General features: G+C 34.8%; 1 protein-coding gene across 2 annotated transcripts in view; it reads right to left on the bottom strand.

Moving 5' to 3' along the window:
- Nucleotides 1–4,010: 4,010 nt before the first annotated feature.
- The window catches only part of BCHE (butyrylcholinesterase), a 65,603-nt gene continuing 48,013 nt past the window's right edge, over nt 4,011–21,600 (bottom strand). Inside the window, exons 3-5 of one of the 2 annotated variants that reach the window (XM_014858908.3) lie at nt 18,415–18,581; nt 12,370–12,486; nt 4,011–4,326 (exon numbers count right to left, since the gene is read on the bottom strand). In XM_014858908.3, the coding sequence (XP_014714394.2) occupies nt 4,319–4,326; nt 12,370–12,486; nt 18,415–18,581 (292 nt within the window). In that variant the 3' untranslated portion in view covers nt 4,011–4,318. Of the gene's footprint in view, nt 4,327–11,582; nt 12,487–18,414; nt 18,582–21,600 lie in introns of those variants that run through there. The other variant, XM_014858909.3, reaches the window with a different exon arrangement.

Genomic DNA, 21,600 nt, shown 5'->3' with positions numbered 1-21,600 from the left:
TTCCTTTCCAAGTTTTCCTATTCTTCTTTGTCTGCTTTTACTCTTTCTTTACTTTTATTTCATTTTGTTTATTTTTCAATCTTGTCATGTTTTCACTGTTTCAGCCAGGATTGTTCTCTTTTATGCTGCTCCTAATGTGGGCTTCTTACCTGAGATTTTCTTCTTTTCCTCCTACTTCTTTCCTTTGCTTTGCTAACTTTTGTGTTGTCTCTCTCTGTTATCTACCACATCTTTCCCAAACTGTTGTATCTCTGCTTTGAACTATTGGTTATGTAATTTTTGCTTCATTAAGATGTTTTCTTTAATTGAAATATATTAAACTTTTATTTATACAATTAAAGCAATTTTTATCTGCTCCATGAAATCATTTTTTTCTAAGTGAGTGTTATTTGTCCATCATTTATTTTCATATTCATTTTCTTTTTGTTCTAGTGCTTTCCTGTAAATCCTGTGCTAGTTTCTTAACTTCAATGAGTTGAGTTCTGGGACCAATAATTTGCATAAGGCATGAATTTTGCTTAGGATTTTATTGAATTAGGACATTATGTCCTTAGTTTATTATTGAAATATGTTATTATTATATTCAAAATAAATTCTGATATTTAATTATGGCATTTAGAATCTCTTAGCTTAGTGGTCCCCACTTGTTCATCTTGATCTTCGCCAACCAGTGCCATCTTAAAACAATGAAAAGAAGAGGCATTGGGTGAATTTAATCTGTCTAAGCAACGAGTTGATTTATTTCAACTCAGGGTTGGCAGCATCATGCCTCTTGACTCTTGGAAAAAGAAAACACCTCAATGAAAAATAAAAAGAGTCTTTAAGTGCTAGTGAACATATAAGCATATTATATAAAGTATGTCTGAGAATTATTGAGCTTATAACAATGAAATAAAATAGTTGGTAGAAGTGCTACTCAAACTGAAAACTGTAGTGCCATGACTCAGTAAAAATAATTTTATAGTTCCTGTGACTATTTTCTGCTGGTGTTGACATACATTTTTAGTTGTCTTTGTCTATAGAAAAAGCAATACCAGTATTGTGATCGCCAGTCGCCATCAGTGTGGCTGAGTTACTTTTTCTTGGGTGATATGTTTCTTTGAGATTCTGATGAAAGATTTCTGACACACTGATTTACCCACTGTTTTTGAGGATGTTGTTTTTTTTCTTCTTTTTCCAGAATAGGAATTTCTGCATTCGTGTCGCACACGATTCCAACCTACATCCCTTTACTTTGTTAGAATTTTAAAAACCTTTAAAAATGCAGGTCAGCAACAATTGGACTCTACTGTTTTAACCAATCATATTTCTAGTACTGAAAATTGAGCCAGACAAAGAGTAGACAGACTGAAGTTGAACTCTGATACATTCCATGGCCACACAAGGCTGACATCATGTGAAATAAAATCAATAAGTAAAGTGAAAAATAAGCTGAAACGGGACATTGCTAAGGCAATTTTCTGTCACACCTATTGTGGAGTGGAATGCAGATAAATACCCTTCCTGTGGCAGGGCTCTCCACTAGAATTGTCTCTTAGATCCTACCAGATGTGGGATTTCCCCACTGATAAATTAAAGTTGTATTAAATATAATCTGTCTCCTCTTCCTTTGCCTCTATCTGAAGAATTACACCAGGACTTCCCACCTATTTCTGCCAAAATTTATATCACATAATACTGACTTAGCATAGACTAGTGGAAAAATAGTTCATCTAAAAGGAATGACTATATCCAAAGATAACGTACTTTTGAAATTCTGTTGGTGCAGAAATAAAAGGAATTTTTAGAATATTTATAAATTTATAAGAATTTATTTTTAAAAGATTAAAGGAATTTTTTGCATTTATGAAATTGTAACAATGAATCATGAATAGAGATTAGGTTGAAATAAAAAACATACGGGATGCAAATAAAAATTATAAAATTTATTGAAAATAATGGTGAAATAAAAATAATGGATTAGATATAGAAGATAAATCTGAGAGGAGGAGCAAAGGCTAGAAGGAAATGTTCCCAAATCAGAGTATTTTTGAGGAAAAGAATAAAGAAAAATTAAAGTGAGGCTAACGTCAGACAGACTAGGTAATCTGACCCATGTATGATACCACAGGAGGTGAGAACAGAGCAGAGAGAGCAAAAATAACAAAGACATATATATGAAAACTTTCACCAAATGAAGGTACACATTTACTGGCAGATTGAGAATATCTTTGAAAACCTAGGGAAAATTATGTTAGATAAATCTGTGTGAAATTTTATACATATGCGTCAGTTTCCTATGGCTGCTGTGGTACATTAACACAAACCTGATGGCTTAAACAATGGAAATGTATTCTCTCACAGTTCCGGGAGGTAAGAAATTTGAAATCAGTTTCACTGTTAAAACCAAGGTGTTAGCAGAGCCACCTCTTCCCCACAGGCTCCATGGAAGAATTCATTCTTTTTCTCTTCTAGCTTCTGGCAGCAGCTGGCATTCTTTGGCTTGTGGCTGCGTCACTCAGTCTCTGCCTCTGTGGTCACATTGTCTTCTCCTCTTCTGTGGGTCAGCTCTCCCTCTGCCTCTGCCTTATCAGGATACATCTGCTTGCCTTTAGTGCCCTCCTGGGCAATCCAATATTATCTCCCCCTCTCAAGGTCTTCAACTTAATCACTTCTGCAAAATTCTTTTACACAATGTAAGGTAACATTTACAAATTCCAGGGGTTAAGAAGTGGATGTCTTTTGGGGGGCCATGAGTTAGCCTGTGAATTTTATATATGCATGCATGTATGTATGTGTGTATGTAAAAATCTTGCAAGCATCCAAGCAGAAGATGTAGATTATATGCATGGAAATAAAAATCTAATTGTTCTCAGACTTTTAATCTCTAGAGAATTCTATGGAGTTGAGGAAAATATATTTAAATGGCGATACAAATTCAACCAAATATTTATTTATTTGTGAAGGCAATCAAAAGATTTTCTCAGCTATAAAAAGGCTTGGTTTACTTTTCCTGAAGAAAAATTTTGTTGAACTACCCATGAATGGGAGACAAGTCAAGGTTAGAAACTTAAGAAGAGGGAAGTTGTTTCATAAATGTCTAACAGTAAGCACGGTGGCTGAACAGAGACTTAAACATCAATTGAGTCTCAGCGCTGGAGTGCCGGCTTTGTGCAGTCCACGTTTACACTCAATTTCCAGCGATTCTCCTTCAGTCCTATGTCTTTATGTACCATCTTTATGCTGGAAACATCCTAATTTATATTTCTAATCTAGACATCCCCTCTCAACTCTACTGTCACTTAACAAAGTGTCATCTCTGCCTCTTTCTTAGATATCTAATGGGCATTTGAAAGTTAACCTGTCCTGAACCAAACCCTAATTTCTCTATTTAGACCTGCTGAACCTACAGCTTTCCCTGTCTCAGAATATGATAAATCCATTGAGTCAGTTATTTAGGCAAAAAGTCTTGTACTTATTGGTTACTCCTTTCTGTCTTTTGGCAAATCCTCTTGTCTGTTGCTTAGAAATATAAGAAATATAACACCTCTTACTCCCCTAAGTACTTACTACCTAGCTTACGCCTCTCTTATCTCTTGCATGGAAGAATTAAACTACACTCACTCTTGCCTTCATGTAGTCTAGACTCCAAGGAACCACAGTGATCCTTCTAAGATAAAGTATGATTATGATCATGTTACTCATCTGCTCAAAGCCCTATGATGCCTTCTAATCGGCCCCTCTCTTAACTTCCCAGCCTCATCTCCTACCACCCTGCCTTATTTCCTCCAGCAGCTTAGGCCTCCGGGCTGTTCCCTGAACACAGTAGTCGAGGAGAAGTTCTCCCCAGGGCCTTCTCATTTGTTCCCTCTGCCTAAATTTAAATGGGACAATGTCCCAAAACATTTCACCACTGAATTTCTTTAGGTGGGATCCAAGCCAGACTCACTTTACTGAAATTTACACCCTATGCATTGGACTGGTAATAGTAGTGGGATAAATCAAACACTGTTCATTAGGACATTAGCATATAATAGTTCAAATTTTTATTCTTCCAAGGGATGGTGATGGTCAAAAAGAGATTTAAAAGATGATTGAAAGATAGCCTAGAAAAAGTTAGAATGTTTTTCAGGTGCTGAAAAGTGTATATGAGGTGGTAGAATTCCATATAGCAGGGCCAGTGAACCATCAAGGAGCTTAGGTGCTCTGGAATTAGAGGCATTCCTTGGCAGCCTTCCATCTACTTGAAGATTAAGTACATAGCTTCCTCTCTAACTGGCTGTAACACCAGGTGAACTGAGATGGAGAACATGGTACACACGTGCCGTCTTTGAAATCTTCAAAAATCTAAAGAAAGAAGGAATGGTGTTCCGTTAGAATTCTCACTTAATATTTTGCACATGACTTCAAAGAAACAACTCCAAAGGAGATTATTAAAATTTTATCTTTCACGGTTATGTCAAAATGTTAATTCACTTACCAAAGAGAATATTATACACACATTTGGTTTAAAATTGAAATGCCACAGCAGATAGCATTTGAGTTTTTCACTCACTTATTACTTTGCACAAAGATAGTAACTTGAAATTAGCATATTACAATGTTGTAAAACAAAGATAGTGCATTTCAGCTAAAGAAAACCATGGAAATATCTTTAAGAGCAGTGGGAGAGGAGGAGTCCTCCTGGACTAAAAATGTTGTTTTGTGCCTGGAGCTATAGACTAAAGGCTCATTTATGTTGATGTGGTAAAAATCAACAGCTAAACAAAATTTTGTTCATTCTGAAACTTACGTATTTCTGAGAACCCTGTTTAAGGATAATAATACAAAATTACATATGGTGCTTTCAAAGCAGTCCTTGAAAGTGAGAATTCCTAAAGTTTAAGTTATATTAGCTTAAACTAAAGATAAATCTTTCGCTGGGAAAAGGTTATTTTCTAAGGTCTATTCCCAAAGGCTTAACAGTATAATGAAAATATGCATTACAGATGTAAATGTCCTTCTTTATATCACCAGTGAGTCCTAGACCACAGCACAGGTATCTTTAGCTATTTGTCTGCATTAACGAAAAAGCAAAAAGTACAAGGACAGGAGAGACAGAAAAAAGGAAACTAAAAAAATCCTATTTCAAGAAAAGAGAATCCATTTCTTGACAGCAATTCTATCAGGAAAATAATATGACCATGAAAATAAGTTTGATGTAGAAAGAAAGAAGAAAAAAATACTCTAAAACGTTAAGAAATGCTAAAAGTAAAAAGTGCCAAAAATTTGAGATTAACACAGGTAGGGAAATTATTACCTGCCTAAGCTCTAAAAGATATTGGGAAAAAAATGGATATTCAACACCTCATAATGCCAGTCCTGCCACTCTCCTCATTAGATTGTCAAGGGAATCACTCTTTCTGAAGGACATCTGCTACAAGAAAAATATGTATACTTTGCTGATATGGTAATAGAAAATTGGTAGAAATTTGAGGATGCGCTATGCACTGTAAGGAGTGTCGGATTTTAGTTTAGGCTTTTAAAGTTAAAATTGCTCTGGGCAAAGTTCAACAGTCAAGGAAGACTTCATTCAAGACCAGTGAGATAGGGGAGAGAGACAGAACTCAACCCTGCTGCTGACGCAAAAGCTGTGAGGATTCTTAAGCGCTGAGGTGAACTGGTGGCAAAGTGCTGGTGGACATTTGGGAGCGGGTTGGCCAATGAGATGTGTTGAGCACATAGAGTTATTCTTGAGTTTGCAAATGTTTTTCTCTGAGACTAGGCCACCTGTGCTTGGTAATTGGCTCTCACTGAAGTTCGGCTCCTACCTTTCCATAGAGCTGGGAGATGGAGGCACTCTCTTTTAATGTTTAATTTCAAAGTGATAGTTCCCAGATCCTTGAGAAAGACCTTTCCTAGATAGCAAAAGTGGCAAGAGGCTGGGAGATTTACATACATTTTAAAGGGGCAGAGAAAGAATTTACAACTGCAAAACTTCTGAAGTAAATGCTCTAAAAACAAGAGGTCAGAGGCATATAGTCAGGGAGAAATCTGTCGAAAGTTTAAGCAAGTGCAGGGGAATGTTAAGACTATTCTGGTCAAGGCAACGATTTTGAATTTACATTCCGGCTGGATCAGACATATTAGTAACATTCCTCTGGTTTTCATTCCCCCTTAGGCTAAAATTGGCAGCGGTTATCCTAGATAGGTGATAAATACATAGATGATAGATAGACGGATCCTTTGATTGATATTCTCTTCTCATATTCATTTCAAGAATTTGAGAATGCTTAACATTGTTAAATACGTTTTTATAGTTTATTCCCCAGAGACTTCTTTGATAAGATATTTTTTCCCTGAACCATTGAAGGAGATAAAAAACAATTAAAAGAGAATGGAAGGTCTCACTTCAGAAAAACAAGGTAAAAGTAATTGCTTCAAGCAAAGGACTTCTGCTAATTCTTCTGAGGGGAAATCAACTCTTAGTACTCACCTACCTAGTTTAATAATCGTTAAGTAATTAAGCCCGACAATACCTCTTTATGAGCCTGGCAAGAATGATTACTTGTATTTTTGAGAATTCACTGGACAGTCGATACTTTTTACATGAAATGTGCAATGGAAAAAGTGAATTAAAATTCCTTTTCTTAACTCTGAATTATTATTATCAGTTATTGTCAAGTGAGTAAATTCTGGGTTAGCTCAAAGCCAACAATGATATTCCTTAATAACTGCTATTATACAAACCGCTGTAAAATATTATATATATTTCATTTACTCGTTCTTACTTTTCAAACATGCCTCTCCCCAAAGCATAGATTTATCAGTAAAAATGATACCCTGAAAAGATAATTTTCCAGTGTAGAGGTCTTAGAAAAATGTGCGCACCCCAAATTTATTCTACACATTCAGTAATCTCTGTTGCAGCTCCTTGTTCAGAGAAAAACTATTAGGTTCTCATATATCAGTAATAAGTACATTTCTTTCTCACACAAAGTTTCAAATTTTATAGTTATCTGCTTATGAATACTAAAACAATATGAATATCCTCCCAGTTCTTTCAATTAACCATGTAGAAAGAGCCGTTGGTTCCCAAACGTTGCTGTATGCTGGAAACAATCAGGGATCATTAAGAAATACTGACTTGTGGCCTGCCTGGTGGTGCAGCAGTTAGGTTCACACATTCTGCTTTGGCAGCCCCTGGTTCGCCAGTTTGGATCCTGGGTTCGGACATGGCACCTCATAGCAAGCCATGCTGTGGTAGGCATCCCACGTATAAAGTAGATGGAAGATGGGCATGGATGTTAGCTCAGGGCCAGCCTTCCTCAGCAAAAAGAGGAGGATTGGCAGCAGTTATCTCAGAGCTAATCTTCCTCAAAAAAAAAAAAAGAAGAAAGAAACACTGACGCCTGGCTGCCACCCCTACATTGCGATTTAATTGGTATGGGGTGTGGCATGGATACTAGGATTTTTAATAACTTCCTGGGTGATTCTGACATGTGACAAAGTTTGGAAATTCCTACTCTAGGATCTATAATTTCTTCTCTAGAGAAACATCCTCCTTAAGCCTTTCAAGGCAAGTAGTGCTATCACAGGGAAGTCAATCAGCACATCGCAACCTGATGAAATCAGAATCACCTGCAACACTTTTAAAAAATACTGATGTCTAGACTCTAATCTTAGCTATTCTGATTTAATTGGCCTGCTGTGCACAGGCCACAGTTATCCCCAGGGATTCTAACGTGTAGTCAAGGTCAGAGGTTGTTAATATCTCATCACCTCTTCTACCCTGAAACTCTCAAGTGCCTGGACAGCTCATCTGGATAAATTCAGTTCCAGCGCCTGGCAGTGGTGGCTCTCCCTTTTCTCCTCCTCCTCCTCCTTTTCTTCGTCTTCTTCTTTTCTACTTTTTATCATGCTCCCTCCTGGCCCCCAAAGACTCACAATGCAATTTTTCTCCTACACGGCGAAACTGGACTCTGCTGTATGTCATCCTCCCATTCACCTACTCAATCAACAAGCACCATCCCCAGAGTGGTGGCATTGTGCAAGCGGCTCCTGGCTGGGAACCCAGAGGTGAATCTGGAGGTGAACATCAAGGTGTTGACAGTTCGTGTTTTTCACCTTTCATGTGAAATCCATAAAGGATTAAACTAGGCTAAGAAAATGGGCAATATCTGGAGGGAAAAACAGCCTTTTTTTGTAAGATAAATGAGGTTTTGTGTTGTGCACGTATGGCTACTTATGTTAGCATTCACTTCTAAAATCAATATGCCACTTATATTGCCTTATTGGGTCATCAATTGATAACTCTCATAGTGAGATTTTGGACCAGGGATAAGACAAAACAAGGCAAGCTAAACTCATGAAAGTTGGGTCCTAATTGAGAAAGGAAGTTCCTTGCTTCCTTCCTTCCTTCTCCCCGTCCCGTATTTCCTCCCTCGCTCCTTCTTTCCTCCTTCCTACCTTCCTTCCTTCCTCTCTCCCTCTTTCCCTCCCTGCCTCTCTGTCTTTCTTTGTTTCCAAGAAAATTCTGAATTTTAGATGTTGTTCACATTTGGATATAGCATTAAACTTGTTGCATGGATATGTAATGGTTTTATCTTTTCTGCTCCTTGCAGTGCCTTCCTCATATTTTGATTGACAATGTTCCTCAGTTACTGACATATACTCGGTCTATTATCTGTCTGTTCAATTAATTTGTAAATAAAATGTTTTCCCATTACAGCAGCACTTACCAATGACATACCAAAATGTCTATTTTCTTTTATCACAACTGGCCCTAATATAATATATATTGTCTTATATATTTTAACATTGTTTTTATAATTATATATTTATGCACAATAAGTATATACTGCATTTGTATTTATGAAATATATTTTATATCTTACTTTAGTTTTTGATGTTTGATTAGATGACCATGTGACCATCATACGGCCGTATGCACTCTTGTTATTTTATTTTGCTGAAGAAGATTCTCCCTGAGCTAACATGTATGTCAATCTTCCTCTATTTTTTAGCATGAGGGCTGCCAGCACAGCATGGCTGCTACCAGAGTGGTGTAGATCCACACCCGGGAGCCAAACCTGGGCCACTGAAGTGGAGCGTGCTGAACTTAACCACTAGGCCACTGAGGCTGGCCCACACTCTTGTTTTTGAACACTCCAAAACCCTCGTTTATTCCACCCTCTTGGAACCATTCCATGGATTTCTTCACTGTGATCCCCTGCTGGACTCCTGGAGGTATATATGAAGGTAAATGCGCATGTACCTGTGTTTAATTCTGGTAGTCTTTGCTTTATTCTCTGACAGTCTAAAGCTTCACCAAGATTGTGTTGATAAACAGCACTCTTGGTTTACATTTATATTAAGTACATTTAGTCAAAAAACTTACATTTCTTATTTTTCTTACTACCCTAATTTTAAAACAAACTGTTTATAATGAGAACACTTTTGCTGAATTCAGTAAGGCTACAGCTGCAAAGGGAAACTCTAACAGTTGAGTTTGTCATCCTTCTTCAGTAATGTCAGGAAGGTTCCATTTATTAGAATATTCTGATAAAAATGTCACAGCTGCAATTATGTTAAGGTTTATCCATGAAATTTAATTTCTGATTAGGCAGAAATTAATTGCCTTACTTTTAAAAATTATACCCTGCATGCTAATAATATTCAGCAGACATTTTTTTTTTGGAAAAACAAAACTAGTTATAATGGTATTTTCTTAAGATATGTGACTTGTTACCTTAATCCTTATAAATATTACATGGATACTAAACCATAAGGGATAATCATTTTTCAGTAAGGATATACAGTATAAAGTCTTACAGATGGTGCCACACCACAAGAAATAATAACACTTTTTCACTGAAATAATTGATTAAGCTAGGTATCCTGACACTGGTTGGACGAATTACATTTGTTCTGTTGTAAACTTTAACTGTCCCTCAAGATTTTTAGAAATGTACCTAAAAAATTTACCAAAATTAGTTCATAACCTCTGTGGCTTTGGGTACACATGCTAAGATAACAGCTCCCCACACTCTGCCTTCTAGGAAGGGTTTTCTGCCATTTTGAGGTTTTAATACTTATATATTGCTAATATCTCACGTAACCAAACTTTCTTTCATCTGTGAGCCTCCTGAAATGCAAATCTCCAAGAAGAAGTCAGAGATACTGACTTCCCTTACTTTATGCATAAGTTCCTTCCCTGGTTTGGGGTCCCTGAATTAGAATCCTGCTTTTAAACTGCCCTTTAATGACAACCATAAGAGAAATTATAAGGGAAATGATATAGACTCTCTTATACGAGTGTTTTTTTTAAAAAAAGCCTTAACCTGACTTCCTACAGCGATGATGGACACAGTGGATTCACATTAGTTTATTCAAAGAATAAGCTCAGAGGGGTTTATGTGCTGGCTAACACTTCTTGTTGCCTTTGGGTAAAAGCTTCAGAGTAAGTGAAGGGAGTCTGGCTGACATTCAAGAACAAAGCAACTAGTTGTCCAAGGTGGGACAAGTAGTTGATGGGATCTTTTTATATGACTGGGGTTTGTCATGTGAGGAAGGTTACAGGTATTCTGCAAACATTAGTTATGTTTTCCGAATTATTATTCTCATCAAGAGTATTTTTTTTTCTCCCCAAAGTCCCAATACATAGTTGTACATCCTAGTTGTATGTCCTTCTGTTTCTTCCATGGGGGAACACTACCTCAGCATGGCTTGTTAGGTGGTGTGCAGGTCCATGCCCAGGATCCGAACTGGCAAAGCCCGGGATGCCAAAGCAGAGCATGAGAACTTAACCACTATGCCACCGGGCCAGCCCCAAGAGTATTTTTAAAGGGTCTTTAATGCTGTTGAACAGCCATCATCCTCTTGTTTCATATTTCAGAGGCACTTGCATCAAAAGGAGGCTCAAGTGATTCAGAAAAACATAATGGATTCTGGAAGAATGGCACCTGAAACCAAGATGGTGGTATAGAATGGGAGGCCTGATAATTCTCTAATCATTTGTGTGTGTGTGTGTGTGTGTGTGTGTGTGTGTGTGTGTTTCATCTCGGGAGGAGGAAAGAACTATAAAGCAAAATGTCCATTTACAGCAGCACTGAAGTAATATCAAAACTAACTTTGCTTGTATAGCAATTCTCTGTAACCAGCTGAAACTGAGAAAGTACCATGATCTTTGAGTGACTCTCTGAATGAGGATGGCAGACCCATATTGGATCTAACTATAGACATACTTAGGACCAACGAACAATGGTGCATGACTTAACCAACACTCCACAGACCTACAGACTCACTTTGTCCTATCCTGAGTGCTAGTTTTCAATGCGTAATTAGCATGATCAATAAGTATGCCCTTTTCTGGAACTTAAAATCCTTCAACTTCTCCCTTTCAGTGAATTACTTAGTGAATTTAGTCACTGGATGTGTTACCATGCCATGCAAGTTAGTAAATGCATCCTCGTAAGTTTTTAAATTATAAAAATGCTCTCATTTGTCTGCAGAAGGTATAACCATTTCTCTCCTGGAACTGAACAATTTCCCTATTAAAATCTTAATATTTGTGAGTCCAGCCAAGGTTTCCCCTATCCCAGATGGTACATGACATCTGATTTTAGATTGCTGCTCATCTATAGTTTTTATTTTTGAGACACAGAAACAGTAATATATGTACACGTTTAGGGAGAGTCGAGAAGCAGGCAGATGAGGAAAGGGAACAGTTGAAAGAATAAGGAATACAATTGGAGGACTCTAAGCATACATATTTTTAAAAATACAAAACAGAAATAATTCCATTCTTTTACATTTTGTCTCTTGGCAGCAACATTTTGTTTCTATCATGAGGTGTTTCCAAGTGACCGAGGTTTTATTTTAAGATTTTCTCATGCTTTTACATAAAAAACAAAGGGGCCACTTATTTTCTCCGTTCATTTTAATATCTCATATTGACATTAAATTTATAAATTAAAAGAAGCAGTACTGTAGATTATAGTGGCCAGTGTTTCAAGATCTAATTCATTTTAAAAAGATACCTTTTTATGAGTGGTAATGAAAATATATATGCAACTAAAACCAGAATATAGATACTTTCAGGGGAAACATTTTTGAAAGTTATTCGGGAAACAGAGAGTTAGAAGCTGCAAATCATTTTAATATGCATACAATTAATTGTCAAACTTTATATTGTGAAATTTAATTAAACACGTTCTAACCATTTGGATTTTGAAATGCTAGGTACAACACTAAATGAAAGAAGTGAGGAATCGATATTATCCTTCTGGCATTTTTGTTTCGGCTACATAAGAGCTTTCCTATTAGGTGTGTGAGAAAGCTACTGATATTTTTGCCTTCATCTACAGGACAAGGAACCTTCTATAAAGGGTAAATCTATTAATTAGAGACCTGAACAGCTTTCTTTCTTGCTAGTGTAATCGTTAAATTGATTTTTCCAGTCCATCATGTAATTGTTCCAGCGATGGAATCCTGCTTTCCATTCTCGTTCTGCTTCATCAATATTTCCTGTAAAACATGGAATAAATTGCATTAATCTAACTTTTAATCTGTTTACATTAATTGAAAAATAACTTTGATTACAGATCCATTTTCTCTAAGTACAGTGTACAGCAATTTTTTATTCTTCATAATTTATTACTAGGTTCTTTCACTAACTGAAAATCTTCTAATAAAATTTTATACATTATATGAAAATGTAAATAATATAATGTATAGAATGTACATAACATAAAACGCAAAAATCAGTTTATGTATTATACCAAATTATATTACTTTATATTTACTTTAGTTTCTAAGAAGATATATAGATATTATTCTATTTTTTTGACCTCTATACACATAACAAAAATCTCATTTAATGTATCTCATTTACGTATAATTATATAGCAGGCTATTATTTCTGATGAAAATGTTTGTAATGAATATTAATGCATAAGGATAACTTTGCAATTGGCATTCTACATAAATTTTACACTCATCCTATATCCATATATTTTAATTCCAAACAACGTGTAGTCATTGAAAGCACTTTATTGAAACCGCTACGCAAAAGCAGTTCATTAATTGCTTTGCAAATTAGAAGGATGACAGAGACAATCGCTGCTTTCCAGTAGTTTGCAAAGTGTGTGTATGTGTCAGGCCAGAGAAGTGTTTATGCCAGAAATAATGGGAGGCAATGAACAAAAAAAGGCCTGCGTACTACTAAAACCTTGAATTATCGATTCATTTGAAAGTGTATTATGTTAAAGAATAAAGTTTGTGAACAATAAAACTCTTTACTTACAAACTTTTAAAGATCACATATTTATGTTCCTAATATAAATAGATATGGTAAGGCTAGAAGATGGTTTAAATTACTTAAATCTATAAGTATTTCATACATTTGTAATTCTCTTACTATTTAAAATTTTAGGATGCTGAGCTATACTCACTGAATTAAAGCCAAAATTGTAAGTTACTTCAACTATCCTGTAAACAAGGATAAAATTATTTTAATATACATTTTTCAGTTGGGAATTTTTTAAATTAATTGTAACTTCATAAGATATTAATTTGGAGAAGAAACTTCATGTGGTCTCATACTATATTATAGTATACATGAAAAAATGTCTTCTTTTCGTTCACACTATTAACAATGGAGCACATTCAATGAGTCATTTTTAGTTTACACGAAAATCAAAATATTTAAAACATTCGTACAGCCATTAAAATATGCCCTGTAATTTAGGATATATTTAGGTTTGAAATATTCATAATGCTTGGACATTGGACAAATATTTGAGAATATATGCAAAAATGTCCCATTTTTATGTAAAAATGGCTTTTAAAAGGTCAATGACTATAATTATTTTGTGAATAATAGAACTTTTCTAAAGAGTCAAAAAACTTAGATGTGGATGAAAGACACTAAATAGTATGCCAAATGATTCACTATTGCATTCTTTTTTATGATTAAATGCTGTTTTAAATGTTATACAAAATAAAGCCTCTAAAGTTCAGAAAGAACAAAATTTTGATATAATAAATAAATGATTGGTAATTTAGCATTTAGATCATGAATTTTAATACTTATGGAAAAGGTCCTAGATTTGATTTTCTTTTCTTGTTCATGGAATAATACCAAATCCATTGATTCATATAAATGTAAATTTATTTCCATATGTGTCATAATCAAACATCTATACAATTTAGTGTATTGAAATAGTTTACTTTTTAGTGTACAAATGCTTAGTAAACCTGAGTACATTCTTCCCTTAAAAGTACTGAACATTGATTGAGACAATAAAATATGAAACATTTGATTATTTTCTAATAGAATCCAGAGGAACTGAATATATCATAGTAAAAAGATAATAAAAATTGTGAGTCCCATCACACAAATCAAAGCCAAAATTAGAAATTTTTCTCCTCCCTTTCTTTCTCTTCTTCCTCCAAAACTAGAATGCTACTTAACTGGTTATAGATTTATCATCTATGAGATGTAGCTCTATTTGTTCTGTACTTAACAAGATACTGCAGTGTGAAATAAAGGACAGCACTATAGGCTTTGGAGAGCCATGGGTTGAAATTTCAGCTTGACCTTGAAAAAATCCTTAACTTTTGAAAATACTTTTCCAAGTGTAAATGAGATTGGTAATCCCCATTTTGCAGTGTTACTGTGAAGGACAAATCAGATGGTGTGTACATTATCAAGCTCTATGCACCTATCAGAGCTACACTAATGGAGTTACTGCCCTTGTTACAAAAATTTATTCCTAACTTTGCCCTTTATTGAATCCTTGTACAGCTAGATCAATACCAGTAGTTCATAAACAAACGGACACAACATTTTCAGGGCTTTGCCTTGCCCACATTATTGTCTAATTTGGAAAAAAGAAAGTCAGGCTTTCTTCCCTATGGAAAGAGTAATAATAATAAAACTAGTTTTTGTGTTGCAATTAAAAAGAGTGAGCAGTATTTCACCAGAGCCGAGTCTATTTAATCAAGACTGAGCGTTAGGAGGGAACACAGGAGAGGTGTCTCAACCCAAAACTCTTAATGGAGACAAAGTTAGAACAAGAGATTAAATTAACATTGTATTGTGCTGAGCATTATAATTTAAAAACCACCATATTTCATATACTTTGAGAGTTTGTTGAAAGTCTCTCCCGTCCGCATTATTTGCTTATTTCCCTATTTGTTGACCAATTATTAAAATTACCAAGGAATGTATAATTCTTTATGCTGTAGATCACAAACTTATTAGCTGTCCTGCTACTATTTTGAGTGTGGGGTAAGATAGAGTGAACTACTACAAACTCAAGCTAGGCTTTGTGAACGGTTCATACGCTTTTTTTTTTTAAAGATCGGTACCTAAGCTAACATCTGTTGCCAATCTTTTTTTTTTCTTCTTCTGCTCCCCAAAACCCCTCAGTACATAGTTTTATATTCTAGCTGTAGGTCCTTCTGGTTGTGCTATCTGGGATGCCTCCTCAGCACGGCCTGATGAGCGGTGCTAAGTCTGTGCCCAGGATCTGAACTGACGAAACCCTGGGCTGGGGAAGCAGAACATACAAAGCTAACCACTTGGCCATGGGGCCAGCCCACATACACTTCTAAAGTAAAACAAAAAATAATTGGGTTTGATTATCAAGTTACCCAAAGCCTTTTGCTTATTTTTTTGTTTTGTTTTTCTTTTAGTGAGGAATGGAAAATTCAAATACAAAAACAGCAAAACAGTTTTTTTCTCCTAACCACCATTCCGCTCACTCATCTTTGGCTGCCAGTCTTGCTAACTGATTAGCAAATAGCAGTAAATGATTTTCCCAAGCGACCAATCCAAGAGGTATCTCAGCTCTTAGATTTATATGTAGTCTTCTTCAGTTTTGGCAAGCAACAATGTTTCATGATTTATTCAAATGCCAAAGGAGAAACCACTGGATCTCTTTTTCTTCACTGGGAAGACGTGAAGGTCAAAGATGATTTTCCTTTAAATAAATTTGCTCTTCCACTTTTAGTGAAAAATATTGATATCTTATTGACATTGAATGGGTCATTTTTCTATTTCTTTTTCTTTCTTTTTTAAATGATTCTGAGATATTGTGCAGTTACATTCTTAGGAAAACATCTGAATTTGATTTGAAACGAATATTGCATGTTTTTTTTCTTGCAGGTGCATGCAGTAACAGCACAGGCATGTGCTGAAGTATAGTATGGAAGTTAAATGCTGGAATTCATGTATTTAAACAAGTCTTAAGGATCATTTTATTTGAGAAGATTTGTTGCTCAAATGTAAAGTATTCCTTCAGTGTTACTTATAAAGCTTATTGGGGCTCCATCTTGAGTGAGTTGAACATTTCCCCTTTTAGGCAATCTAATCAGTAGTTATTCTCTGAAATTTTCCTTTACTTGTAGAGTTGCCTTTATTAAAAAAATTATTTCCAAAAAACTTCAGCCCAAGTCATCTGAATAAATTTTCAAAACATTAAAGACTGAAATGTTTGAAGTTTTGTGAAAATTTCACTTTGAAAAATATAAGGTATGGTAAGAACATGTGTTCTTGATCTTTTTAATTCCCCTACATTGTTTACTTATAAAACTTCCCCAAACCTAACTTCAAACTGGCTTTGTTTGTTTAAATGTTAAAAATTTTTGATTATTAATGAAAACATTGATGTTACAACGATCATATCCTGCATTTACTTTAAAATTTATAAAATAATTTTAATACAACTTTTAGGGGGGAATTATCTGAAAAAAGATATAGTGCTAAAATATAAAATTGTCCTCAAGACACATTGGAACTATCCCAGAGCATGATACTAACCCGGAGCAAGGTATGTATCATACTTCCATCCAGCTGAGTATGGCTGGAACTAGTAAGTTGTTTGGCACTGCATCAGAAGCAGCAGCAAAACTAGCCAAACACTTATACAACCTGCTTTATGGCAGTTGCGTATTTAGAGATAAAGATTTTGAAGTACATCTTCAAAAATTACTGATATTCAAATTCTATTTTATCAACAAATAAATTGCAATAAACCATATGTGCTTGAACCAGAAAGACTCAGTTCGGCTTGTAATAAATTAGTTATTTAAAATCCTCTTCACTCCCTTCTTATTGTCCCTCAATTACGACCCTCTCATTTAAAAAACCAGTAAGTAAAGATTAAGACTGTGTAGGCTGTGGTATGTTAAATGGCACCTCTTCTGATCTCTTGGCAGACTGAATGCGTTACCTCATTGTTATTCACACCCGGAGGACACAAGGGCAGCACTGTAGCTCTGCCAAGGGCGGCAGAAGCCATCTCTGGATATATATTATGTCACAGAACATTTGGTAATACACAGAGCACTGGTATACCAGGAACATCTCCCAAACAGATGGAGGACATAATTATAATTTTGGTGAGTAATGTCTGATAATCACAAGGCATATTAAACAATCAAATATAGCTCTGAGATGCCCATATTTGCCTGAAACTAACCCCTAACCTCTCTAAACAAGAAACTAAAAAATCTACTATACTGTGATATCTAATGCACAGCATGAAAATGGCAGAGTGTTATGATGAACAGAACGGTGAAGTCTAAAGGAACTGGCCAGCAAAATGTCTGATGGTTGAAACTGTATTACTTTTATTTGAAAAATAAAGCTAGAAAATAGACTTCAGGAGCCATATGGGTTATAAACAGCTGGGCATTTTAAAAGCAGGCAGTGATTTGGATGTGTATTTCATTTTTCTCACAGAAGATGTGATCATTCAAGTTGATTTACATTTTTTTACTAATTAATTTTGAAATAATGTGATAATCTGAACCAGTTTTTTTAGTATCTCCTTACATAAGTCTAAGTAATCATTTCTTGAAGATTAGTTAACTAAATTACTATCTGTTTATTGTATTATGTAATATTTGTATGTGTTAGATAAATATTTCCAAACTCAGAATATCTAGAAATGTTTGGATTGTGTTATTAAATATATAAATTTTGGAGTTTCTTTCCCCCTTAGAAAGCAAGGGTTCTACGATGAATCAATAAATTTGTCTCTATCTCTTTTTGAGTATAAATTATATTTAGTTCTATATTTTATTACTTTTATTTTTTAGTTCTATAGCTTATTTTATATATTTATTTATTTATCCATTAATTAATTCCACAAAAAGTGCCTGAATAACCAGTAGGGCTCTATTTTAGTTTCACTACTAGGTTTTATCTTCCTCTAGGGGAAAATTTCTATTTTAATTTTATTTAACTACTAAAGTGTGGCTCATATACTAAGACCTCAAAACATATCTAAACTTGTTGGAGGAAAGTTAAAAGAATGGACTCATTGGAATCAAGCAATTGTGAAGTCACAGATTAACACCATCACCATGCCTTGAATGCTTTACCTTTTCCACTTTTACATAATCCACCACCAATCATTTAACCAAATACTAAATAACACACACCTGTCAATTCCAAGACTTTAGGAAAAAATAGTGTCCAGAATCGACATTGTTGAGCTCGTAGTTTGGTGTACACTTTTGGTGACTCTGTATTCAAGGTTAAATATTTTTGTTCAGTGCTCTTGAAGACAGGCCATCTTGTGCTATTGCTCTGGGTCCCATTTGGATTTCTAAAAAATTAAAGAGAGACATTATGGTTCGACTGAAGTCATTGCTAGAAAAACGAATACTGTTCTCAAAAACCAGCAAGAGCTTTTAAAAAGTCAGAAAAAATTGTAGATTTGTTTTGATGATGTCAGGCATAAATGAACTGGGTTGAGTGTTTTCAGTACCTTGAAGCAGTATGTTAGTTAAGATTGTAGGATTAAAATTTAGAGAAGAACTTTTTACTTGCATTTCTGCTCAATGTACAGGGAGAAAAATTTTTTTTTCTATTTCAATAATGCTAACGTTTTCTTCACACTTAAATATGCTCAAAGTGGCAGTGTTACTTTTGTTATATCTTCTTCCCTTATCCCAGTCCCAATCTCCTCGAAGTGAACATTAATACCATCTACTCAACATCTCTGACATCTATTTCCTTCTATTTGTTCTCATTACTGCCTGAGTTTGGGACCGATTTATTACATATGTCCTTATTACGCAATAGCCTCATTACTCTAGGAAACTGCCTTCAGTCTCACATTCAAGTTATTGTTACATTCTTTTAGATCTGGTCACTGCTTAAAAATCTTTCAATAGTTCCCCAGTGGGTTTAAATAAAGGTTAAAGAAAATGGTGCACTCATATTTCCAAGCTTATTTTCAGGTATTGTCTTTATGAGCCAACCAACAGGAATTAGTGGCAGTTCCTTATTTCACTTCCTTGCCTTTGTGCCTCCTATTACTTCTCCTCAGAATTCTTTCATTTCCCAACATCATGGGTCTTAGCCAATTCAGAACTTTCATTTTCTCTTTCTGAGCCATTATTTTCCATATCTTTAATTGTGATTTTTAAATCAGTATTACTGGGCTCTATTTTTCAGAATTTTATAGTTTTCATTTCATTTATACCTTTGTAGCACTCAATAATATATTATTGGCTAGGTTTCACAAACAAAAACTCAAAGACTAAACATTTTGAAAGTGGCTCCAACTAATTGGTCACTGGTGATTCTATAGATTTCTCTTTAACATATTTTTATGCTGTTATTATGAGTCAAACACTGCACTAGGCTCTAGAAATACAAATAAAGATGGGAAATGTAGTTTCCCTCAGGGAATTTACAAGCAATAACATCCATGAAAACAAAGAACCAACAACATATTGTAACATAAATCATGTGTAAACCAAGAGACAGAAATCCTCAGAAAAGGGAGCAGTCATTACATTTGAAAGGAAATTACCTGAAGGAATGAGATTCTAGCTGAAGTAACAAGAGGAAATAAGGACCTGAGCCAGAAAGAAAAGTTGAGAAAGCAAGAGAAAGGGAAGAAAATTAGCATATGCAAAAATAATGAGTGTTGATCTTAATTCAAATAACAATGAGAAAACTAGCTTTCTTGGATTCTAGGATAGAGGAGATCCTATTAGAGTTATAGCTTTAGGATCTTTATGTTATCACATTAAGTTCTGACAGCCTGGGAAAATGGTTTAGACTTTAGCTTGTAGGCATTTACTATTTTTAAGGGATTTTTGACTAAATGGCTTATTGTGAACATAACATTTTAGAAATATTGACATGGAGGTGGTGTCTAAAATAATCGAGAAACCAGAAGCCTAAAGTGATAAGAATCAGTAATTCATTCCTTTCTCTTAGATGCATCTAACTTAAGCAAAATCATATACGAAAAACTCCAGTTGAACTTTTCTAAAAGTTCAGGACACAAAATTCTTGATCATTGAAATAGCTTCTGTAGATTATTAAGGGATAGGAAATTGGGAGTAGTGATAGGATATACAAGACTTCTTTTTGCCAAAAGGTGTGAACACAACAAAGTTTGGAAAGAGAATTGGTGTGAACCCAAAAAAGGTTGGAAAGAGAATTGGGCATTTATCCAGTATGGTTATCTACAGGGAGATTTTACATCAAGAACTTGTATCGAATAAGTACCATAAATTCATATTTTATCAGAGAGCAGACATGTTCAACCATGGATTCAGGAGCTTTAGAGATAAATAGCTTCCCAATGGACTAGTTGACTTTATGTCGGAATTGGATGATTTAATAAGAATTATTAATAACCAGAGCTATTCAAGCTAAACCAGTATCATGGTAGGATTGAAACCTCCTGCTTTAGGGTATTATTTGAGAGATGTCCTGAAGAAAATTTCTCCAGATCACAGAAGGCACAGTTGTCTAGGTGAATTATGTAGTCTTTTTCCTTTCTTTCAAAGCTTTAGAAACTAACAAGTACAGCTGCTGGAGGCTGGATATTAAACCAGGGGAATCATTGGTTTGATTCGGTACAGCAATTCTCATGTTCCTAAATTGCCCACTTTTCTTCTAATTCCACTCTAATTAACTTATGGCACCATTTTAACTGCACATTCATTTCTGGCTTTGCAAATGGTGACTTAAACAGAGCTGACATGTACTTGAGTTCAAGAGCAAAGCACTAATGGCACTGCCAGTGTTCATTTAACAACCTTTGTCCTATGAAACAACTCATGACATTCCAAATTGTAATACAGAGATAATAAAATTTCTTTGCCTATGGATGCAGATATAGTTTTCAAAAAGTGATTGAAATAGTGATTGAAGTGATGGAGCATTTACTCTATAATTTGAAGAAATCTCCAAAGAGTTTAAAACTTAGATATAATTCTCTTCCTATCTGTATCAAATAAAAACTTTGTGAAATACAACATATTTCCCAGATAGACAATTCTGCAACACTGTATAATTTAATCTCAAAATTATAAGATAAATTTAAACATCTTGACTTTGCTATTTTTCAAAAATATTTTCTGTCATAAAATAAAGAATTCAAACTGATAATATCTAAAATTTCACAAGAAATGGAGAAATCTATGCTTTATTTTTACTTGAGTTCTTCAGTTTACTTGAGTATCAGGTGCTTTTTCTACTTTGTGGTATAGAAAAGTTGTCTAAAAATCATCCATTATAGTTTTCCTCTTATGTAGGTTTGAAAAGTTTTAAGACACAGCTTATTCAGCCGAAAAAGGCAGAGAGCATCTTCCCAACAT

This window comes from Equus asinus, chromosome 5 (genome assembly GCF_041296235.1).
Source record: "Equus asinus isolate D_3611 breed Donkey chromosome 5, EquAss-T2T_v2, whole genome shotgun sequence".
In the NCBI taxonomy this organism is placed as follows: Eukaryota; Metazoa; Chordata; class Mammalia; order Perissodactyla; family Equidae; genus Equus; species Equus asinus.
The sequence above is the reverse complement of the archived record's forward strand: the minus strand, read 5'-3'. Positions and strand labels throughout refer to the sequence as shown.